The sequence below is a fragment of the Engraulis encrasicolus genome, chromosome 11 (assembly GCF_034702125.1).
Source record: "Engraulis encrasicolus isolate BLACKSEA-1 chromosome 11, IST_EnEncr_1.0, whole genome shotgun sequence".
NCBI classification, from domain to species: Eukaryota; Metazoa; Chordata; class Actinopteri; order Clupeiformes; family Engraulidae; genus Engraulis; species Engraulis encrasicolus.
The window spans coordinates 13,369,445-13,394,154 of record NC_085867.1 but is presented as its reverse complement, the minus strand read 5'-3'; the positions used below and the strand labels follow the sequence as shown (position 1 = coordinate 13,394,154).

General features: G+C 42.4%; 2 protein-coding genes across 2 annotated transcripts in view; both read right to left on the bottom strand.

The window, feature by feature from the left end:
- setx (senataxin) overlaps positions 1 to 24,710 on the bottom strand; it is a 1,003,984-nt gene that overhangs the window by 53,470 nt on the left and 925,804 nt on the right. The gene's annotated exons all lie outside the window — the stretch shown is intronic.
- Positions 5 to 24,120, bottom strand: fpgs (folylpolyglutamate synthase). Its single transcript, XM_063209925.1, has 15 exons — positions 23,690 to 24,120; positions 22,508 to 22,636; positions 22,102 to 22,155; positions 21,869 to 21,933; positions 21,042 to 21,156; positions 19,852 to 19,929; positions 19,594 to 19,655; positions 18,836 to 18,938; positions 18,227 to 18,304; positions 16,243 to 16,390; positions 4,263 to 4,343; positions 3,073 to 3,223; positions 2,162 to 2,237; positions 1,942 to 2,008; positions 5 to 1,760 (listed from the first exon to the last, which is right to left on the bottom strand). The coding sequence occupies exons 1-15, from the start codon at positions 23,831 to 23,833 to the stop codon at positions 1,336 to 1,338; spliced, it is 1,776 nt and encodes a 591-aa protein (XP_063065995.1). The 5' UTR covers positions 23,834 to 24,120; the 3' UTR covers positions 5 to 1,335.

The following is a 24,710-nucleotide window of genomic DNA, read 5'->3' as shown; positions in this document are numbered from 1 at the left end:
GCCATTGTGCTTAAATATTTATTGAACACTACACTACAGTCCATTGCATTTAATACATCTTTTTTTTAAATTAAAGTGAGGAATTTTAAGACAATGGTCAGGTGCATAGTGAGTTAATTACTACCCATTTCCACAAAAATAGGCAGGCAAACATTTAGTGTCAGACTTTGTTGCTTGCTCTGAAAGCAAGCATACATTACACACTGGAGCTCTGAAGTATTTTCAAAGACAGTGAAGCAATTTCATTTACAAGGTCAGGGCAACAAGTGACTATAAACAGATTAAAACGCACCAGTTGCAAAAAATGTGTTTGATTTTAAAGGTAAAGTTGGACTATATTGATACCAAGTGCTGGGTGGGCCAACTGTGTGTGTGTGAATTATGCTCGTGTATTTTGTGTACACTCAGGATTCTATTCAAACACCAGCACCATACAAAACATGATCCACCTGGATAATTATTCACCATCAATATCAATATACACACAAACAGTAGGGAATATCAATACATTTCTGCTTTTCCCCTCACAGATAAAGTATTTACGTACAAGGTCAGTCACTGCACAGAAACAGGAAAAAGAAAAAAAAAACAGACAATTCATCACAATTTGGCACGGACACAACGCACCAGTTCGCCGTACAAGCAAGGGTCTTTTTTTTCATTTAAAAAGGTTAAACTTCCTTCGCATGAAACCCAAGATAAGTTCAGTGCAGCATGAATGCCACTTAAAAGAGTACAAAAACCCTTTCCCCCCCAAAAAAAGTCCCTGTAAACAAGCAGTCAGCTCTTCAAGTATGAGAATAATGGGGTTGATATATCAGGGTGGCACGGTAAGGCACCAACGCATTGGCATTTGGCATTGCTTGAGATGATGTGAGGGGCACCAGGATGAAGGAAAAATACAAAGTTAATGCTCTGAAAGTTTAACACTCTTCAGCCTCTCCATGGACTGCAGTTACATGCAGAGAATATTACAATTTTACACGGAATACTGGCATTATTTAATGTGCGTACGAGTCAAGTACTCCTTTTTCATTCTGAATGTGGCCGCATTTTAATGGTAACCATTAGCAGCACAATGCTCTTCCATTTGTGTAAAAAGAAAATTCCAGAAGTTGTTTTAAACCGAACACTGACAATATTCCATTTGATACTGCAGTACTCCCTGCATGTAACTGCACTCAGTGTTTGTTCAGCTGGCAGGGTAATTTACCTCTTATGACTCAGAGGCATCTGACAAGTGCTTTAGTTTACCCAGTGCCAACACCAAACAAAAAGACCACCATCAGCCATGCCCTATTGATGGCACACCACCGAGCCATCTCTGCCCCTTCCTTAAGAGGCTGACGCTGGGTCCAGATGTTTAAGTGCTCCCCCAACCAAGTGGAGACTTCCAGAGATCAGCACATGGATCTCGGTGGCCTCCCGGAGTGGAGAGGCCTTGGCGGCCACGCTTGGCTTCACGGGGATGACTCGTTTCCCTGGCAGGGCCAGCACAGGGTCCCTTGCCTGTGTGATCCACTGGAGGGCGCTCAAGATACAGGGGAAGACCAGCGTGTCTCCGCCTGGCCTCCTCCGGTGCTGTTGCTCGGCGACCAGGGGGAGGCGTCCGGAGATAAGTAGCTCAGTCTCGTCGGCCTCCTCCCCAACGTCGGGCCTCGTCTGGCCCTCTCGCGGCCCTGTCAGCAGCCGCCAACTCTGTTGGTTGTCCAGGCAACGCGTCAGCATGTTCTCCACCGAGACGTTGAAGTTCTGCTGGTCTGCTCCAGAGCGAAAACAAGACAAAAAAACAAAACAAAACAAGACCAAGAAATTAAAACTTTGTGACAATCTTGTGCTGTAAATCTCATAGGAGAGTAAAACTGGTAAAAAACATGAAGTGAAGAATGTTTAATTTTATTTTCAGAGAAGACAGTTAATCATTATTTTGAAGGAGATTACCTGCATTGCACACGGCTATCGTTTCTGTGATGTTTGGGCAGAATACAGCAAAGTCAAAATGGTATGGCTGCAAACAAGTGAAGGAAAAGGTATTTTAGTTAGCCTGAATTGAAAAGTCCAGTACAAACAATGTTGGGTTTGCCTTTGAATGACTTTTTGGCGCCTCATTTCACATCCTTCCATTTATTCATTATACTTAAAAAACTCCATAATAACTCACCACCAGGAGCTTGAGCATGGCAGCCGTGTCTCTCTCTCCTGTGGCGTTGAACAGCAGCACTCTCACCACTGGGCCCCTGCACACACAACCAAACCAACAACTCATGTTTATTTCTTCTTTATTTAAGACGTCAGTTTGATTAATGCAGAGTTGATGACATAGTTCTGCAAAGTAGGTGTTGAGAATCAAGATTAATGACAAAATAATCACTGAAATTAAATAGTCCAGAATAGTTAATGATTCACCAGCTCTCATGGTGCACTATATTGTGAAATTCGGCAATGTCACAGAGTGTGCTACATAAGACACAATTTAGCAGTCAGGCCCTTTTGTGCCTGATAAAACCTGCTTTTGTAACAATGAAGTGTACGAATAGAGTAAGTCATGAATAGAAATGAATGACACACTGGAGTAGAATGGCAGCAATGTTAAGTACACAAAAGTAACTTACATTAATGGAAGAATCATCCAGGCTTCGTGTAAACTTGTGCATTAAAGTGCATGAAGTGTGATTACTCTTAGACACAAACGGAGAACCTTGAGTTGAATTCTTAAAGCATAATTGTATGCTACTTACAAAAACTACCAGTAGCATACAATGATGCTTTAAGAATCCTGTGGTTTGTGTCTGTAGGAGTAAACAAACTTCATGCACTTTTAAGAAATGTAATGCCCAAGTTTAAACAATGCCTGGATGATTCTTCCATTAATATCATGGTGGGACTCCCAGTACATCCAGGCTGAGAGCGCAGTGGATAAAATGTCTGTATATATATTTGACTTATTTTATTTTTTTATTGTGTGTTGTTTGTGTTTGATTGTCCTGGTCTGTCCTGATGTGTTTTTTGTACCATCTGTATTATGTGCATTTGGACAAGTGTCTGGCAAATAAACAGAATTGATAAACTGACCCCGCCATTTGCTCTCGTTGTGCTGCGGCCTCGTTAAACCACTGTGCGCAGGCCAGCATGCTGCCCGTGGTGTGGGCTCCGTCCAGGAAGTATGTGATCGGGCCACGCCTCAGAGTCTGCGTCCGCCCAGGCCACTCCGTATCCGCCAGACCTGGTGGACACACCAAAACACTTGTAGAACTCCTCAAATAAGAAACTGATGCGTTTCCTCTTATTCTTTGATGTGCAGATAGCTTGCATGGTACTTTGCCCTCTTGAAGTTTTTTGTTTTGCAGATATGACATCACCCTACTTTGTTAAATCTCTTTTTTTTAGCTTTACAATGTGTTCTTTTAGGTGACAATGATGGTGTCTGACTTACTGTAACCAGAGATTTTGATAGGAAGGGGAGATAGGACAGCCATGTAATCGTACATAGAAATTAACGGTGAAGATTCGTAACGCAAATATGGCGTCTACCCGCACATCTCCCGCCTTTCTGGTAACAAGAGCCAATGTGCCTGCTGAGCTGTGGTGCCAGTGATCCAATCATCTGGCTGCATCGGCGCACGCGAAATGATGCGCATGCTCAGTTGTGAAAAGCCGTTGCTCTCGTGCCGTTACGGAACTACTGCGCCTGCGCTCTGTCAAAAAAATGTGAGAAAAGTGGCTTAAAAGCTTTGTTTTGACTCGTATACCACAACCAAGCAGTCTAGATTGATCAGTTTTTCACGGTGGTTTCAACCATATGGTTTTCACAACCGCTGGGTTCTTCCCCGTCCTATACTCAGTTTCCCCATTCATTTTTCCCATTGACTCTCAGATCTGGTCTACTTAATCGCGAAATAGCACTCCGAAGGCGTCACCAAGATGGCCGCCATATGTCCCGTCTCAATCTAAACTGTCTCTGCTGAAACATCGTCTTTCAAGATAAATCGTTTGGTTTGACCACAATTGTAGCAGTGCTGCACATTTCCACAGTAAAAAAGTTTACATATAAATGGGTAGCAACAACCGTAGAAGCCCTTTACAAAACCTGTACAACACAACACACAACTTGGCCTGCGAGTCTCGTCATGTCCAGGTAGTGTGCACCTGTAAAATCTTAATTCCAGAACACTGCACACAACTGTACTGTATATGCACGCTAACCTGCCACACTCAAAGAAAATGTACAATCACTTTATCATGGAGATAAAAATAGTACTGACCTTTCAGCATGACGGGACTGGGCTTGAAGCCTTCAGCCTGCGATACACCACTGTACTCGGCCGCAGCTGGGAGGTGCTTATCTGGAAGACAGAACACTGGAACTCAGGGCATGTATAGATACACTGCCATACAAAGGCAAACGTGCAGCAACTACATACATCTACTTAAGACTGAAACTTGTCTTCAAAACACTTCCTCCATCTTGTGACAAAACCTTGTGGTTCAAATGTGTCCCATTTTAGAGATATTGCCACGTCAAATTTGCAGTAACTACAATATCCAACCTAATACCGACACTTTTAAGACTTTATCCGTTTCAGTGTTGGTGAAGGTACTGCACTTTGCCTTTGTATGGCATGTACAGTTCTATGGCCTGGCTGGCCCCTATCCATCTAGCTCTGTGTGAAATACATGCAGATGGATTATGTAATGCTTCCCACAAGGAATGAGTTGGTTCAGATGGTTGGTGCCAAGGAGTTATGGATGACAAGTACAGTATTAAACTTGAGATTTCATCATTTGAATGCCTTGTTCTTGTTTCAATCTTCAATCTTTATAGCCGGGGAGCCAAACTCTCAAAAGTGCTTTAAAATGGGAGGAACCTGACATGGCCTGCCATACTTTTTATTCGTGATTTTTTTGTTAGTTCTATCCCTTAGGACAAATAATTGGAGGGTCTGCTCGGGCGGAAATATCGCGAAAAAAAGTTGTGCCTATTTTAATGTATGTACCCTTCATTTTTCGAGAGAAATTTCTGAAAAATGAAAAATGACCTGAAATCCTTGGTGGCTTGGGTAAGCTGTCAATAAAGGCTTTCCAGGTGCACAGGACATACATGCTGACAACATTCAATTGAAAAAATATTTTTAAATCACATTTCAATAGGGTTTTGACTCAATTATATGCTTCAAAATTAGGCGTTTTTTCACTTTTTTGCTATATTTTCATCTTTACCTCATTGGCAATCAAGTTTTTCTTCATGTTTTGACATCAAACAATATGCCATTCTTTTTATTAAGAAGTATAGTGATACCACAACAAAAAATATGAAAATACAACCAAAATCAATGGATCTGTGAAGACTGTAGTGTATGTACCCTTCATTTTTAGAGAGAAATTTCTGAGAAATGAAAAGTGACCTGAAATCCTTGGTGGCTTGGGTAAGCTGTCAATAAAGGCTTTCCAGGTGCAAAGGACACATCTACTGATGATATCCAATAAAGAAAATATTGTTAAACCACATTTGTACATGATTTTGGCTCAATTTTTGACCTAAAATTAGGCGTTTTTTCACTTTTTTGCTATATTTTCATCATTTCTTCATTGGCAATCAAGTTTTTCTTCATGTTTTGACATCAAACAATATGCCATTCTTTTTATTAAGCAGTATACTGATTCCACAACAAAAAAATAAAATAAAAATTAGTGGTGGGCCGTTATCGGCGTTAACGTGCTGCGATAATGTGAGACTCTTGTCGCGCGATAAAGAAAATATCGCACGTTAATCTATTCTCAAAATATAGGTTTGGAGTTTGGGTATGCACGTCACCATAGCGTTTAATTGACAGACGCTTTTAGACTGCGCTCCAGTCGCTTCTATCCTCTCTCCACCTGTTGTTTCAGCAGACCTACTAAATATGAAGTGTTTGCAGCAGAAAACATTAATCCCTCTGCCGTGGTAGTTGTTGTTTGAGTGCTTTTTCATAAGTGCTAGACTAAAGAGACGTTATTGTTTGAGGTGAAGCATAGAGAGACATTATTGTGTGTGAGAAGCTACCAGCCCGACATAGCCTACATTTCCTCACGCATTGCATTGAATACATAAACAACTTCCAGAAATCTTGCCTGTGCTATAATTGCAAAACATTCCGTGTGATAGTCCTATGCATTTTGAAGATTGTCAAACTGAAACTGTCAATATCTACTCTCGCTGAATGTTTGTGTTGCAATCGCGCACATTTGCGACTCAGTGAGATATTCTCATGTCCGACGGTAATAAACCTCGCGGTTGTCGCGCTTGACTTTTTTTTTTTTTTGCAAACTGAATTCATGTCGAGTTGTAACTCGCATTCTAACTCTGAGAACAACTGTCAAATCGCCGTGTGCCAGTGCTGTAGGTTCTAGATAGGCATATCCAGTAGCCTGGCTCTGCTGAGGGCTGCTGTGCCTACAGCAGAGCTCCTCCCTCTCTTAAAGGAGCCGCTGCTCCTTTTAACAGTCAGTGGCAGATTTTCTCTCTCTCTCTCTCTCTCTCTCTCTCTCTCTCTCTCTCTCTCTCTCTCTCTCTCTCTCTCTCTCTCTCTCTCTCTCTCCCCATTAGAAATGAAATGCTGAATTGTTGAGGTAATATTGTTTAAATAGCCTAAATGTTTGATAGATTTATCTGTATTTGCCTCTACAACTTATAGCGCTGTTCATTTTGAAATTTCAGTATCTTATAACTGTAAATGCTTCCTAACATATTGGACACACTTTACACATATTGCTGTGATTTTTTTCATCTCCAAGTATCAACATGACCATTTTTTGAAGATGAGATGCATTTTGGAAAAAAAAGATGAGCTCTGGTCTAATGCGCCATCTGTCTTAAGAAACCCCAAGGTTTTTTTCGGCATTATTTCGCTATCGTGCCTATTCTGAATGAGCCATTTTGATATAGATTAATCTAGATTAATCTAGATTAATTTCATAATTACAGTGAGATTAATCTAGATTAAAAAAATTAATCTATGCCCACCCCTAATAAAAATACAACCAAAATCAATGGATCTGTGCGATTTCACCTCTAGTTGGTGATCAATAGGCCCGGAAACTCAATAGGATTTCCGGCTACAATCAAAATGCTGAAAAGCACACTGTATACTTAGCAATGACATACATCCTCTCACACACACACACACACACACGCACACAAGTAATCTGGGGATTCTACAATGATTTGCATCCCAGGTGACACCCCCCACAACGTATGTACTACTACGTACAGTACATCACCCGTACACTCTGTACTTTGTGGATGTGACAGTGAGCTATTTTCACAGAAGGGGGAGACCGCAGAATTACACAACTACCATTCAACACCTTCTGCCATCTGCAGGCACAGTAACCCAGAAGAAAGCCTAGACTACTCTCAAAATTCTGAAAGATACACTGTGTGTACTGTTGAGTAGAGTACATAACTATCAATCCTGAAGGAAATTAAGGTCTCTAGCAGCATAAATAAATAGATATGCAAAACATGATACATATTATTGCACAACATAATGTAACACACATTTAGCCATAAGGCATTTCACACAACCACACACATACTGTTCTGTAATACACATCATATACACACAGCACCTATGAATACCATTCATTGCCAGGAATAAGCTCACTTATAGCTTGAAAGTTGTGGGCCCTCATCTTCCAGAGGGTGGGGTAACCATAATAATATGTATCAAATTCAGGCAGGCAAAAAATGCACATGGTGCTTATTATAAGGTCACACTCAATCTGCAATATCTGGACTTTTTCCATCTAGTGTTGCTTTAAGTTTTTACCAAGGTATTGTATGATGGTAGAATTTGAACACTATGTAAAGCGTTCTCCAACCAACCTCAAGAATCTGAATGAGAGATCTAAACTCTGAGGAGGCTAATACCAATTGTGTTCCCTGAACCAATAGGTGCAGCAACTTGTTTCTAACTTCTTAAAACTTCTTTAAAGAAATGACCATATAAGGTCATATAAAACATGCTAGTCTGTTTGAGGGGTTAAATAATTTCCATCAACAGTCACTGAAAGACTTTGTATTTGGAAAGCTGAATCAATATGCAATTATATCAATGGTTTAAAAAAAAACAAAAACAAAAACAGGCATATTTCAAGATTAATCAGGCTCAAATTATAAAATCATGGTTCAGGAAGCATGAGCGATCATTGTTACACATGGATTGGCCACCACAGAGTCTAGACCTCAACCTCACTGAGAATCTTTGGGATATGCTGGAGAAGGTGTTACATAGTGTCCAGACTCTACCATCATCAATACAAGATCTTGCATTGGTGAAAGTAAGTCCAGACATTGTATACATTTATTAAGACAATACAACACCAAATTTGTATCATAATTTAAGAAAAGGGTGGTCATACAACACAACAGTGTGTGAGACCTTTCCGATGCTGACGTTTTAGACCACACTGTGTAGAACCCTTTCTAATAGAGTGGAGGGGTGGTTCTCCTTATGTCAAGCACCGTCTCCTTAGTTTTTATGGAATTCCGCTGCAGCTAGTTGGTCCGGCACCAAGTTATCCGCCTGTCGCCTGTACTCCACATCCTACCCACCCTTGATACACCTCACAATTGCAATGTCATTATGGAAACTTGCATGTGGTAGGTATAGCAAAAGCATGTGGTAGTGCTGTAGCAAAAGTAGGTGGTATAGGGTGAACAACACCAAGGAGAACACCATTACTTGTGGCACTCCAGTGCTGCTGACCACAGTTTGTGATGTAAGGTTATTTAGTCTGATGTACTGGGGTCATTTATCCAGATCACCAGAGCTGTATCCACCATCTGCAGAAGTTAATCTCTCAGCAAAAGTGTCTGGATGTTTGAGGCACTACTAGAGAAATCAAAGAACATTATTCTCACTGTCTCCTTTGTCCAAGTGAGAATTTTCCCTATGTAGCAGTTACAGGATAACGTCCACAACTCCCACATTATCCTGATAAATGAACTGTATGGAATCCAGAGCATGGCAAACCTGGGTTTTCTTTCTGTTGAGCAGCAGTACCCACTCAAATGTTCTCATTATGTGAGAGCAGCTGGTCTGCAATCATTGTTGTGTTGCTTTTTGGGGACTGGTATGAGAGAAGAGGTCTTCTACTGTAGGCACTATCTACAGGTGCCTTACCCGTTTGTAGACTCTTGTTGAAGATGTGTTGCAGTGGCTCAGCTACCTCTTTTGCACATGTTTTAAATAATATTACAGGCTTGATAACCAAAAGGGATACATGAAATACACAGTACACCAATACTTCACAACAGCATACTTTCATACAGTAGCCTACATACAGTACATATAAACAGGGAAGCTAATGAATGCACTTATACCAGTGTTCCCAGCTCATAGACATGTCCCTAACAGAGCTATGACCTGGATCAACTAATTGCGCTATCAGTGTCAGCCATCAGGATGCAGGATGCATCACAGATATTTTGTGGCATTTGCTACTCCCAGCTCTAAGATAGATAGACAGGAGGGAACTTTAATCACAGTATCATACTCTTCCTAACATTGTTATTAATGTCAAACTCTACCTCATAATCAGAACAGATATAAAGGAGCTGTTGGAACTAACTCTTACTTGGAGATAGAATGGTAAGGTTGGCTGCATATAGCAAGTGATTACTCAACACCAACTATAAAACTTGTTTGTCATACCTCATTTCATCCATATAAGCATTGAATAAGGCTGGAGATAAAAAAATTCCCCCAGTCATACCCCGTTGATGACATTAAAACGTGTAGAGAGGATGTTTGCCCATTTAACATGCACATACACACATTTGTACCAAACTACTGGGAACTCCCCCATGCAGATGTTTCAGCAGCTGCAGAACAGACCAATCAGTGGACTCAAAGCAGTATTTCAGCGCTTCTTCTGCTTTTGGTGTCCACATCCTGACAGTGCGTGTGGTTGATAGTACTAATCTCTGGTAGAGGCATCCCAGGGATTTTCTAAGCTGTTGTCATCACATGCTGGAGTGCCTACTTGTCCTCTGATGGCACAGATGTGGAAGTTGACCAACAGTGGCTTCAGGATTTGGTAGCCCATCAGTTTCTTCTGGTAGAAGAGACATTGTTGGGTCTTGCTGACCACTGAGGCCATGTGAATACTCCAGGAGACGTCCTCCAGGGATTTAAAGCTGCTGACCCTCTCCACCACTGTATGAGTCACCAGAGGGGTCTGTGACTTCTGTGATTGTTTTTGTGAAAGTCCACAATGATTCCCTTGTTGTTTTTGGAGTCCAATACGAAGTAGTTCTCGTTACACCACGGCGGAAGATGTTTTGTCTTGTTCCTGTAGTATGTCTTTTCTTCATTCATAATTAGTGCGACAACGTGTCAGCAAATGAGGAGAAAGAGGCAGTTGTGGGTGGATAGGGTGTAGAGCAGAGGGCTTAGCACACACCCTTGAGGTGTGCTGGTGTTGATAACAAGAGGGAGCAGTTAGAGAGGAAATCCACAGTACATGATGGTTGTACAGTCTCAGATAGTGGGGTTTAGAACAAAGACTATATGGCTGGATGGTGCTGGAGGCCAAACTGTGGTCCAAAAATGTGCATATGTGTTCCTCAGCTCCATGTTCTCCAGTAGTGTATGAAGCATGCTGGCGATGATGTCCTATGTAGAACAGTTTGCCCTGTGTGCAAACTGCAATGGGTTATGTGATTCCTGAAAATATAGGCTTTCCAGACTTTGTGTAGGCCCCATCTGTGTAAATAGCTCACTGTGTCACATCCAGGAACTAGGGCTATGTATGTGTAGGGTATGTACGAAGCATGTACAGTATGCAGGGTGTCACCTGGGGTGGAGATCATTGTAGGATCCCCAGATTAGGTGTGTGTGTGTGTGTGTGTGTGTGTGTGTGTGTGTGTGTGTGTGTGTGTGTGTGTGTGTGTGTGTGTGTGTGTGTGTGTGTGTGTGTCATATTGCTCAGTATTCAGCATGCATTTCAGCATTTTGATTGTAGGCTGAAATTCTATTGACTTTCTGGGCCTGTTGATCACCAACTAGAGTTGGAGTCCCCACAGATCCTTTGAGTTTGGTTGTATTTTCATGGTTTTTGCTGTGGTATCACTATGCTGCTTAATAAAAAGAATGGCATATTGTTTGATGTCAAAACATGAAGAAAAACTTGATTGCCAATGAAGAAATGATGAAAATATAGCAAAAAAAAGTGAAAAAAGACTAATTTTAGGTCATAAAATTGAGCCAAAATCATGTACAAATGTGGTTTAACAATATTTTCTTTATTGGATATCATCAGTAGATGGGTCCTTTGCACCTGGAAAGCCTTTATTGACAGCTTACCCAAGCCACTAAGGATTCAGGTCATTTTTCATTTTTCAGAAAATTCTCTCTAAAAATGAAGGGTACATACACTACAGTCATCGCAGATCCATTGATTTTGGTTGTATTTTCATAGTTTTTGCTGTGGTATCACTATACTTTGTAATAAAAAGAATGGCATATTGTTTAATGTCAAAACATGAAGAAAAACTTGATTGCCAATAAGGTAAAGATGAAAATATAGCAAAAAAGTGAAAAAACGCCTAATTTTTAAGCACAAAATTGAGTCAAAATCCTATTGAAATGAGGTTTAAGAATATTTTTTCTATTGCATGTTGTCAGCATGTATGTCCTGTGCACCTGGAAAGCCTTTATTGACAGCTTACCCAAGCCACCAAGGATTTCAGGTCATTTTTCATTTTTCAGAAATTTCTCTCAAAAAATGAAGGGTACATACATTCAAATAGGCACAACTTTTTTTCGCGATATTTCCGCCCGAGCAGACCCTCCAATTATTTTTCCTAAGAGATAGAACAATCCAAAAAATCACAAATAAAAAGTATGGCAAGCCATGTCAGGTCCAACCCAATTTTGGGACTTTGGCTCCCCGGCTATTAATATAAATGACAGACATTCCATGCATATCAAATGTCTTATTTTTACCTTCGCCAAGACAAAGTCGGCGAAGGTTATGTTTTGACCGCTGTGTATTTATTTATTTATTTATTTGTGAATATGTTTGTTTGTTTGTTTGTATGTACTTCGTATAACTCAGTCAGAACTGAGCCGATTTTTATGAAATTTGGTGGGATGATTGGTCATGACCCAAGGAACAATCGATTAGTTTTTGGGAGTGATTGGGTCAAAGGTCAAGGTCAAAATGTTTGTTTGTACTTCGTATAACTCAGTCAGAACTGAGCCGATTTTTATGAAATTTAGTGGGATGATTGGTCATGACCCAAGGAACAATCGATTACTTTTTGGGAGTGATTGGGTCAAAGGTCAAGGTCAAGGTCACGAAAAGGTCAAACTCAGAAAGAACTGAGCCGATTTTTATGAAATTTAGTGGGATGATTGGCCATGACCCAAGGAACAATCGATTAGTTTTTGGGAGTGATTGGGTCAAAGGTCAAAGGTCCAGGCCAAGGTCATGAAAAGGTCAAAAACGTAAATTGAGCCGATTTTTATGAAATTTAGTGGGATGATTGGTCATGACCCAGGGAACAATCAATTACTTTTTGGGAGTGATTGGGTCAAAGGTCAAGGTCAAGGTCACGAAAAGGTCAAAACGTAAATTGAGCCGATTTTTATGACATTTAGTGGGATGATTGGTCATGACCCAAGGAACAACCGATTACTTTTTGGGAGTGATTGGGTCAAAGGTCAAGGTCAAGGTCACAAAAAGGTCAAAAACGTTTTTCTTTGCCAAGCACTATATGCCAGAAGAACGTGTGCATGCTGAATTGAATAAGAGGTCAAGACTGGGCCAAAAATGTAATATTACGATATTCCGGTCCGATTTAAATGAAACTAACACCAAAATTTGGAGAATGTTATGCCCCACATTTTGAAGATGGCCAGAAAAAAATAAGTGGCGTAGGCGAAGGTTTGCGCTCTACCGAGTGCCCATTCTAGTTTACTATACATCACCTGTTTGGAAGTAAAAATCTAATGCTAAGTGCTCATTTCTCAAACAGGACACGTTAGTGACAGAGGGAGGGAGGTGTAACTGAGGCTGTTAAGCACCAGTGTAAACATTGAAAATTGTGATTAACAACAACAGCGTTATGGGAGTAGTCCTACTACAAGTCCCACTACATTTTTGTTTTGCAAGGGAGTGTCACACCAGAGGCATTCGAGGTGACTAGGTCAACTGGTGTTGCCATTGATGTACAAGAAGGCGTTTAGAGAAGGACTGTGTGTTTCAGCTCTGACACACAATGTTCTGAGTGTCAACAGCAACTGCAGAGGGAAAGTAGCTATTCCCCAGCTACAATGCTGGCTAAAGCACATTTCATGCATTGCATTAATCACTGAACTTTGTATGAACTTGTACAATAAAACCTACTGATTATCAGACATCTTAACCTGCTATAACCTCCACTCCCTATGCACTTAACCTCTAATGCACTTGAAAGGCCAACTTCCGATTAAACACAATTTTACTCACTCCTTTTGAAGATCGGACGGTCAGCCCAAGTTAAACTCACTTGCAAGGCTCTCATAGCGGTGCGTCACCTCGCCTGGCTGTGTTTCCCGGTGTTTCCCAATTTACATCAATAATGCAGAGAAACGAGCGAATCACGAAAGCCTTTCTGTGTTTCGTCACGTCGAAAGAAGGCGTTGGCCACAAAGGTTTATGTCGATCCATTTTTCTAAAAACATGTCGAGTAATTTTTTTCTGCTTGTTTTCAATACAAGCAACGTCTGGTGGCCCGAAATCTAGCTTAGCTTAGCTATCAGCTGGTTGCTACTCTCAGGTACACACACAGCACAAAGCCTCATCCATAGAGCAAGTCCACTGTGGTTGCCCCGTGCCTGCAGCTCGCCTAGGGGTCGCTGTCGAAAGAGCACAGCCCTGAATGGAGCATGCACGCCTCCGTTGGCGCCCCTATAGTGCAGTACCACCCGGGGAAGTGGCGACTCTGTTTCCCATTACATTCGCTCCAAGAACAGGAGGACTGAGCCAATCAGAGACGCATTTCTACGAGAGCTGGAAGAGTGAGCCAATCAGAGACGCATTTCCACGAGAAACACGGAACACCCTCTCGTTTCTCCACAAGCCACCTTGCTGGCTTTCAAAAACGGCTTGAAACAAAGCAACCAGAACGTTTTTTAAAACAGGACCAACGCGTAACACATTCAATAACAATGGGGAACACAGCAATATTAATCAAATGACGTTGAGAGGCCATCTTTAACACTCAGGGTTATATGTAATTTAACTGCTGTCCAATAACTGCTGGGACCCTTTCTGTCTATTGTTAGGTCTACCCATATTTATATTTACTGTATGTACCTTGCTGTTTGTTTATGTATTTGATGAATTTGATGTTGGGGATATGCCATAAAAAAATCCTATCTATGCTGACATGGCAATAAACTTCTTGAACTTGAACTTGAACACACATGACCAAGAATTTGATGTACTTGTATTCATTTCACAGCAATGATCACTGTTCTGTGAGGCAACCTGTGTCCATCTACTACAGTGTAACTACAGTATGCATCAAAACCAAATGGCAACGGCATGTCTTCAAGCAGGATTTTATGCATTCAAAGTGTTTGCATTGTGTTAATGTGTACATGTGTGTGTACGCATGTGCGTGTGTGTGGTGTGTGTCCGTGTGTGTGTGTACGCATGTACGTACACGTGTGTGTCTGTATGTGTGCGTGCGTACCAGAGCATGGCAACCCGACCGAAGCCCGACGGGCCGGGTCGGAACCCGACGGGCCGGGCCGGACTCGGACAAAAAAAATAGAATATCTGTCGGACTCGGGTCGGGCTCGGGCTTGAACCAAACAGACATTGTGAAAATTGTAAGCAATCAGAGGAAACGTTTCAGTTCATGCAAACGGCAGTTTTGTGATTAAAAAATAAGTAATTGAATATGCATAAATGAAAATGTTGGTAGGCTACTCGTGCGAGTGATTATTATTGGCTGTATGCACGCGCCAGTTACCAGCGGCACTCCCAGTCAGCCGAGCAGGAATGCCGAGTCAACTTGCTTTCTTAATAAGCGCCAAATACAGTTGTCAGTGAACGCGTGGTCTTTTGTTGTAGGCCTAGTGTAGGCCATGTTTTAGCATGCCTTCGGTGCTGTCTTAAATGTTGAACATAAAATGACGAAGTTTGTCACTGCATTGCTCGCCAAGGATTACATTTCCAGCAAGGGGTAGCAAGGAGCATCATATGGATTAAAGAAGACGCACACGCTACGTGGAGTTGCTTAAGGTAGGCGAAGAGGTTTCCTGTTACTACTTTGTCCGCTGTGACATTTCATGTCCTTCACGTAGGTTCTTAATTCTTGTCACTTTTACTGTAGCCTACAGTTGTAACTATGCGCGTGCAACCTTTCCTGATTTTATATTGACCGCATGGACATCAGGGGAAATGACATTCTCTTGGAGGGTCGAACAGGCTACTGTTCTTCGGGGTGAACTTATAGCCCATCCTTCTTAACGACAAGGAGTGGCATCTTCACCGGTTCGCGGGGATTTATTTGCACTAACAGTAACGTAACAAATGCGTCCATAGCCGCGCTGACTGCATCCAAACCGTATTCGTTAGTTTTCGCCTTTCTTATCCTCTCACGCCCCTCCCATGCATTTGATCACAGCACATAACATCTCGGGTCTAACCGAAAGAAACATAAGGTGCGCTGTCACATGTATGCGTGTGTTTATACTTACTATGCGTGCGTAACTAAATTAGGCTACAGCAAATTGCCTCATCCTAGTTGCCTATCCTGGCTATTTATCACGTGCTATTTTGAGTATGAAGGAGGCCACATAGAAAATATTGCTTGCGCACAGGTTCTGTTGTTATTACAGTGGTCTCGGGCTTCGGACGGGTTCGGACACAAACATTTTAATTAGTCTCGGGCTCGGGTCGGGGTTGATCACTTTTCTGTCGGCTGAGGGCCGGGCTCGGACAGAAAAAACCGGCCCGAGCCACGCTCTAGTGCGTACCTGCATGTGTGTGTGTGATGTGTGTCCGTGTGTGTATGCATGTGTGTGTGTGTGATGCGTGTCCGTGTGTATGCATGTACGCATGTGTGTGTGTGTGATGCGTGTCCGTGTGTATGCATGTACATACGTGCGTGCCTGTGCCTGTTTGTGTGCGTGCGCGCGTGTCTGTGTGTATGTGTGCGTGCCTGTGTGTGAGTGTGTGTGTGTGTGTGTGTCCACATACCAGGCAGGCAGCGTCGCTGTAGCCAGCTGTGGCTGAGCTGTAGGGCCAGGCTGGCGTTGATGCGCTGGTGATCTCCGGCCAGACCCAGACGCAGCACACCCTCCTCCACCGTATAGTCACCCAGCTCAGGACACACACTCAGAGAACACTAGGCACACAACAAACAGCAAAGTAAATACTTAGAAGTCCTAGACCCTTTTGTGTGTCCTTTGTTTGTTTGGGTGTCTATTAAGGCTGTAACGATATTGCATCGAACCGAGGGATCGCGGTACGCAGACCCACGAACCCCTATCGCGAAGCTTCCTCACAGAATCGCGATGTGCCCTTTCAAAGTTGTTACCCTTCAGTGTAGAACACAACAGGCAACATACAGGCAAGAGTTTGCATATGCGCTTAAAAAGACCAGTAGAAAAAGGGCGCACGCGTTCGAGTAACAGTTCCATTCACCCCTTTCTCATATAAAATGCTCCTTCCAACCAGCACGTTGTTGTTATCCATTGCCTGAGCAACCTCCGTGAGACGAAAAACTTGGGCAAACATCGGAAGGTGAAGGACAAATGAACAACAAGCCAAGAAGGCTTTTATGAACGCGTCAAGATTTGTTTTATTCATGCATGATGTATTGCGAGTGGAGTTTGACGTTGGAGCGGAAAGAGAGAGCGCGCGAGAGAGAGCGCACTAGATGCTCCGCCTGCCTATAAACCAGCCTGGAATCGCTTGTAGGGAGCTGCCCGAAGTCGGACGAACGTTGAGGTCGATAGGCAGGATATTAGGCAGCATTATTTCTTCCCACATTAATGTTAGGCTATATTGTAAAATTACCGCCTACATAAGCAGAAAGCATGCTCCATTTCAGCCTCTGCATTCATTCTCGCTCTTGACAAAATGTCAAACCACAAAACAAAACGAAAAACGTGCGCGTTACGTAGCAGTGAGAACTAACTGAGGTTCATTTCGAGTTTTGATTGTAGGCTACGGTCAGGCGCTGCTGCACGATCAAAAAAAGCTACGGAAATATTTAACTCAATCAAAATTAAGTGTTGCATTTCTTTAAGTAGCCTAACTTAATACAACAGGTTTCCTGACGATATATGGCCAGTGTTGTTTTAATGTTTGGATATTAATTGGATAGGCCTAATGTTTGATAAAGTAAGACAGCTGCCAATGACCATACACCCTGACCACCCCACCTCTCTCTCTCTCTCTCTTTCTCTTTCTCTCTCCATCTCTCTCAACATATGATCTTAGCCTATTTATAAGCCTTTTTCCTTGGTGAACTAATATCCCTTATTTCTCTGTGTTGTGTTTTGATGTCAACACCTGGGAACAGGTTGCAGTGGTAGCCTATATCTGCAACATTCAGCCTTGTAAACCTACAAAATCAATGCAGGTAGGCAAATGCAAAAAAATATATTAATTACAAAGTACATATGGGCCTGATTTATTTTCTTCTAATTATTATTTTTTTCAAATTGTTTTTTTTTTTTTTTCAATTTTTTTTTGTGTGAAATCGTGGGGCATATCGAACCGTGGGTCATATATCGTGATACAAACCGAATCGTGGGTTGGGTGTATCGTTACAGCCTTAGTGTCTATTGTGTAACGTGTTGTCAGTCCCTGCTCTCCGTCTCTTTTTTGGAAAATAAAACATTTGATCACAGTAATATGCTTAGAATAATCAACTGTCATTAATTTCTTAAGGGATAAATTCTACACATCTATACATACATTTGTTTTTCAAAATGACAGAAATACATACAAGTTTCAGAAAACAGACCATAATATGTTATGACAAAAGGCAACGGGATTTGCCAAGTTAGTCAACACATGTGTGATCTTTAAAATGTAGTTTCTCTCCTGGTAGCCCCATGGAAATGTACAGTAGGCTACTCGAATGAAGTTTAGCATGATACAGGAGTGTGTTGGTAGGGTGCCAAGTTATTTTGGTGGCATGCCGAGCAAGGTGTAGTGTGTTGGGGCTTACCCCGATCTCTTCTGCCCGCTCCCGCAGGACCATCATGGGACCCTCCTGCTGCTTTACTGTGAACGCTGGCGCTCCTGGCTGAGGGACGGACGGACGGACGGACGGACGGACACACACACACACACACACACACACACACACACACACACACACACACACACACACACACACACACACACACACACACACACACACACACACACACACACACACACACACACACACACACACACACACACACAGTCATTTTTTTGTCAAAAATCTATGCAACAGGGTAAAATTGTGTTTGACCCGTCTCCAATGTGCAGTTTAAACTAGAACATATACATAAGACATTTGCTATGTTTACACAAGACTTTTAATTCGGAATTAACTGGTTTTAATTCTGAAAAAAGCTTAATTTCGATTTGAAACGTCATGTAAACACCTCTTAATTAAGAATTAAAAAGGACAGATCAAACTCGATGGAACTATTCAATTAAAAACATCATGTAAACATAGTGAGTGACAATAATCTCTCTCTCTCACACACGCACACTCGATTTCCGGACACACTATAGAAAAGTTAAGGGTTTGAGTGAAGTGTGTAGAGAACAAAACCAAACTGACCTTAAATATGCCTCCTTTCTGCCAGGCTATTTTCTCTATCGTGTCTCCAAGGATACTCGTGTGGTCGATCCCGAGGGATGATATCCCACACACCCATGGCCGTCTGCAAAGTAATGACAAGTTATTGTTTTTGAAAATATTGATGCCTAAAATAACAATTTTACAGGCGTTTTGTTACACCAGATTTATTATTAAGTTTACTTCAGAATATCAAGTAATAAAGTAGTAGTAGTAGTAGAATAGACTAATAAGCACTGCTACGGCACACATTATTTTTGGTTGCTTTTAATGTAGCTACCAGCAAAAAGTGGTGTGTGTGTGTGTGTGTGTGTGTGTGTGTGTGTGTGTAGTTGACGAGGGCCTTATGTCACCCAATGGACCAAAATGGAGAGTTTGCTTAGATGGCATGGGGTGCATGTACAATGGTAACATTAGGCACGCCAGGATGAGTGTTCTGGGACAGAGCCAAATGGGGGGATGGGGGATGGAGTAGGCAGGGCTGCAGATGACAGGTGACAAGAGTGGAGGGAGGGAAAGAGACAGATAGAGAGGGCATGGATACAGAGACGAATGAATGAACTAACAGAAAGCCAACAGATGGAGAATATGAGTTTTAAAAAAAAAAAAAACAAGTTAAGAGAGGAGCAGCGGGTAGGTGAAAGAATATTTCAAAGAGATATTGAGGTATATAACCAAGGGCTGTCGAGGTATAACTGACCATCATGACGTAGGTGTTGCGTGAACAACTCCCTACTCACCTGATAATGTTGGTACAGTCGTAGGCTCCACCTATTCCCACTTCAATAACTGCCAAGTCCACCTGAAACATCAGTACGTCACTTCACAATCACCATAGTGGACATGACAAATGAACTAGAAAAACTTAAATCAGGTTTTTTTTTTATAGTTTTGCAAAAAAATAACTCTAAAAACTCTAAAAAATAAATATGTATCCAACAACTCTCTGTCCAATTTATAAAGGGTGGCAAGTGGGTAGCGAAGACGAATGGCCTTACCTTCTCTTGGAGGAAGATGTGGAAGGCCAGGATGGTGAGGAAGCGGAAGTAAGCTGGCATGGAGCCACCATGACAGTCCTGACAAGGTCAAAGGTCAAAGAGAGTTTGTTTGTTTGCATTTATGGCCAAATATGCAACTGTGGCTATTTCATGGCCAGTACAGGTAATAGAATTCAAATTAAAAATCTACAATGATATAAATAATTGAATAAATAGATTAAATAAGTTTGGTCACATCAATACATTTTAAAAAGTTCAAAACCTTTAAAGGTGGGACAAGGTCAAAGAGAGAAAGATGACTATGGGAGCCACTGACATCACAACAAGTGTAATAAAATCTGCATACTGGTAGACTTAAATTTACTAAATATTTATCCTAGTTAACAATGCATTTCTCTCCAGTGGGAACCTGATGAAGTGAGAGCGAACTGCCAGAATAAACATTTAGTAAGTGAAAGTCAATGTGCTTCGATTTACCAGGATTCCTATACCACTGACAAAAGTTATTATATTGTATGCAAGTGAGTGAGGAGGGGGACTGAGGACACGGAGGCCACTGGACTGAATGAAGAAAGTGTGCCAATGTCACATGAGGGGGTGTGCTATCATTTAAAAACGCACCGTCTCACATTTAGCTCGCCAAACGCGATTAGCTAGCCATGAGGCTGGTGGCACGCACGCCGTGAGGTAAAGAGTGATTGTGTAGGCCAGGCTTTAACACAGCACATATACTGGGGAGTAGAGGTTATTACAAAGCTGCAACTGCTGCCATTCAGTTAACATTCACTTCACACACATATTTCACACTGCATTTACATAGTCAGTACAGATAGACAACTCTAGCCAGACTGATTGCCTCAAACAAGTTTTTGGGCTGGACTGGTGGGAGGTTTTTCCACGCAAATACCAAACTACCAGTTAAGGTATGGATATGAATGGTTGAAGGGCTACTGCCACGAGGACAAAGAGTATTGTCCAACAGTGCAGCAAACTGACACTTCTCTAATGAAAGCAGCGTGCGAATCCTAAATTATAAAAATACTTAAGTACTCGATTGAGAGAGAGAATGTCTTGTGCATTTTTATTTTTATTTTTTTTTAACTCCACACTATTTCCCCATCAGTTGTAGACAGATTGTATCAATGACTGTCTCGTCCACAGAGCAGAGTTACCCAACCAGGGACACTCACCTTGGTCTCGTCTAGGCGACCATAGACCTGCCAGAAGTACTTTGTGAAGAGGTCCTTGCTGATGGGTTGACCATTGATCCGGATCCTCTCCCTCACTTGGACCAGATGAGGTGAACTGAAATGAAAAAAGTTGCGTTATGAAGCACCGAACATTCTATAACAGGCGCTGGATCAAGAGAAGTCATGAAAGAATGAAGGAAACTCTGCACACTGTTGCTGATCTCGGTTTAATGACAGAACATTTGGACCTAAACCAGCCCTGATGAAGACCGTTTTACTCCGAAATGTTGTGTTAATAAACCATGCAGCAGCAACAGTGCTTTTTTCAGAACATCAGTTTGGACTTTTATGTTTTATTATATTTCTTTTTACATGGGGCCCTAAAGTTTTTTTTTAATAATCTTTTCATGGCTGGCCACCATGTTTTTTAGATGAGCACCCTTATTAACTAGACTTGGATAAGTGACCCAGTGAAGCATTCCGTTCTCTCCTTTTTGTATGAATCATCTTTGTTGACTCTGGACATTGTATGGGTCCTTAAGTTGTTCGTTATTACCCAAGCAGAGGAGAGCCAAGAGCAAGGTCCATTGAACTCTCTGCCTCCCTGGCTCCCAGCCAAACATGCTGGATTATGCAATCGGGACGAAACATGCTTTTCTCCCAGAGCACAAACAATCTCTCACACACACACCCCAAGCAACATTCCCGCCCCCGACACGAGCCAGTGTGAGTGAAGCATGTGCTAGCTGGCTAGCTTCTGCAGAAAGTCAACAATAGATGGGACTCCCATACACTGGTTTCCGCCGGTTAAGTCAGGAGTACGCTACCTGTAAAATCCAGTGCGGAATCCGTAGCTGCGAAGAATCTGCTCAGTGAAAGCACACGTTGATCCCTGTTGTGAAGAAAAAAAAAAAGTTGGGACATTCAGCAAAGCCAAAAGGACTTCGGGCATTATCCCATAAGCAGCTACTGTGTCATCGTGCAAGTTTTCTTTGATATCATAGGAGCGCCAAACCATGAACCACAAAGACAGAGCAACGGATCCACAAACAGGACTCACCTTTCCCTTTGTGCCGGTGACGTGAATGATATTTAGATGGTCCAACTCTTCCACCTGAGTGTTCAAAAACATTTCAAAGTAATAATGAAACACCACACTCCAAAACTGGGGTGGGATTTGGGTTATATTGAAAAATAAAAAGCAAAATGAGCGCTAATCAGTGCACACATGTGTTTGTAAATTCATTTGGCTCACTCAACAGAACAGACTTAAACAGAAGCAACATGATGTGTAGCCTTTTGAGGGCCAAAAACAACATATCCAACCAGAGCACCCACCGCTGAGCATGGACACACTGGGGGTCAGTCTACTGGAAAGAATGAGAATGAGAGAGCGAGAGAGACAGAGAGAGGGAGAGCGAGAGAGACAGAGAGAGGGAGAGAGAGACAGACAGACAGAGACTGACCGTGAGGCCTGCCCGTTCTAGGAAGCCCTTCATGGCCTGGAGCTGGAGCTCTTGGGGACCCCTCTCCCGTCGCACCTGCTCCAGGACGCTGGCATTGGTCTGCAGCGTGTTGAGGGTGCATACCGCGTCCTGGAAGAGAAGAGCAGCCGCAGTCGCGCTATCACTCCACGGAACTCTTTTGGCGCACCACTCGTATGCCCTGTAGCTTAGAGCCCGGGCGACAGAATCATACAGCATTCTGTCAACTTCACAGCTTTCAACTCATTTTTGACACAACGCAGACAAAAAAAATGACTCTGTTATAACTGCCAACAGAATGATTGGATTGACTCAGCAAGTGAAATCAGAGTCCTGGCGGACATGAGAAATCTCTTCTTGTCTGTGTCATCAGTACATCTTTTCTGCAGGACAGGTATACTGTATTAGGTCATTGGCCTTTCATAATATTTAGTTAATGTTTGATTTGGCTTCAAAGACACAAGACTGGTGGAGTGCGATAAGCGTGCAGCACTCTATAGGAAGATGACATGCATCCCAAGGCTAGTGACAGTGCAACCAAAAACACATCACATTTTAATGGCGAACCAAACAAGCGCCCCACGCCGCTACACAACGCAGTAGCACTAGTTCTACCCGCGCATCAAGTTTCACTCTTGGACCTAGCTCATGTGGTTAGTTCTATTCCTCGTGAGCTAACACTACTCTCTCTCCCAGCCAATCATTACGCCAAGTCTGCCTACTCCCTAAACTTGTAAAAAAAACGGAGTGAGTGTGCTTCGTTAGCCACAAGCACGAACTGTTTGATATGGCAATCAAATTAAGGTTACTGTATTTCCAACAGTGTCATTTCCAACAAAGTACTAGCTTTGCACCGCAAGTGCATTAATGTTAGAATAACGTTAGACAGATAAGTTGACTCACTGGACTAGCTGCTACAATGCTCCACGCTGCTAAAAGCACAAATCCTTTCAGTTGGCTGATGCAACCCTGCCTGTTATTAAGTGTGGACATTTGAAAAGATACACGCAAAGACATCAGCAGCAATATTGATAACAGTTAGCTGTCAGGTAGTTGCACATGCCTGAAACAACAACACCACCGTTGAAAGCTCGCAAACTTTGGTGCTGGTGTATTACGAAATTATGTGTATCGCGACAGAGATGACAGACACATAAATCTCACCTGGTACTCCATTCTTGTGAAATGGGGAGCAGCCTTTGTGCTGGAATACCTCAAAGACCCTTGAGTGAAGTTTAGCCAGCTTCCCTGAAGTTGTAAGGCGGTAAATACGGAGTAATGTCTCCACACGCGGGAGAATCGCACCATGGTGCTGGTGACAGCGCAGGAAGCTGCGGCCAAATTAGGAAGAGAAGCCCGGTTGCGTTAGAGACGACGTTACGTTCGAAATATCGTCATGCCACGCCTCCTCCAATCAACTCGATTTTTTATAAGGCAGCAATGGGTCCACAACAGAGCATTAAAAAGGCCTTATTACGGACATAAAAAGAAAAGACAACCCAAAACTGCTTGTCATGTTCATTTGCACGCACAAATGTAAGACTACAACGGTGTGCCACAAGCTGTCAGTGCAAATGCATAGATATTGCGAATTTGCGAGGCATCAAACTGTGCTAATCTGAAACGCCTAAAGAATCGAAGGGGAAGCTAGTAAGCGGTTCAATATCATCCTCGAATCCACGTGCGTTTCTTCGAGCATGACCTGAACTCACACTCAACTGTAAAAGAGCGCACGTGGAGCTGTCAGTCCTTCGTGCATCTACATTTTTCACGACTGCTCCGAGTTCCTCACTGATCCGCAGGTGCAGTTTGTGCAGAAGTGCGACACTGCCATCTGCTGTTCTGGTGCAGAAAATACTTAGATAGCCACTAGAGGTCACTATTTTATCATAGAAGGCCTAGCTAAAGCTGCCAGAGTGGACTCAGATGGTGGCCAATTAGTACAGGGTTTTAAGGTTGAGTAGACTTAGTGCATTATTTGTATGTGTGTGTGTGTGTGTGTGTGTGTGTGTGTGTGTGTGTGTGTGTGTGTGTGTGTGTGTGTGTGTGTGTGTGTGTGTGTGTGTGTGTGTGTGTGTGTGTGTGTGTGTGTGTATGTTGAAATCATGACATGGTGCGGTGTGTGAGCGTGCGGTATGCATGCGAGCGTGCGCATGTGTTAGGCCTACTTGCTTTTTTTTACGCA

Excerpts from the sequence above, each read along its gene's own strand:
- fpgs (XM_063209925.1), bottom strand. The coding sequence starts at position 23,833 with ATGGTGCGATTCTCCCGCGTGTGGAGACATTACTCCGTATTTACCGCC. Across the intron at positions 21,157-21,868 it reads TTCCGCACTGGATTTTACAG|TTCACCTCATCTGGTCCAAG; the intron begins GTAGCGTACTCC and ends TTTTCATTTCAG. Across the intron at positions 19,930-21,041 it reads GTCGCCTAGACGAGACCAAG|GACTGTCATGGTGGCTCCAT; the intron begins GTGAGTGTCCCT and ends TGACCTTGTCAG.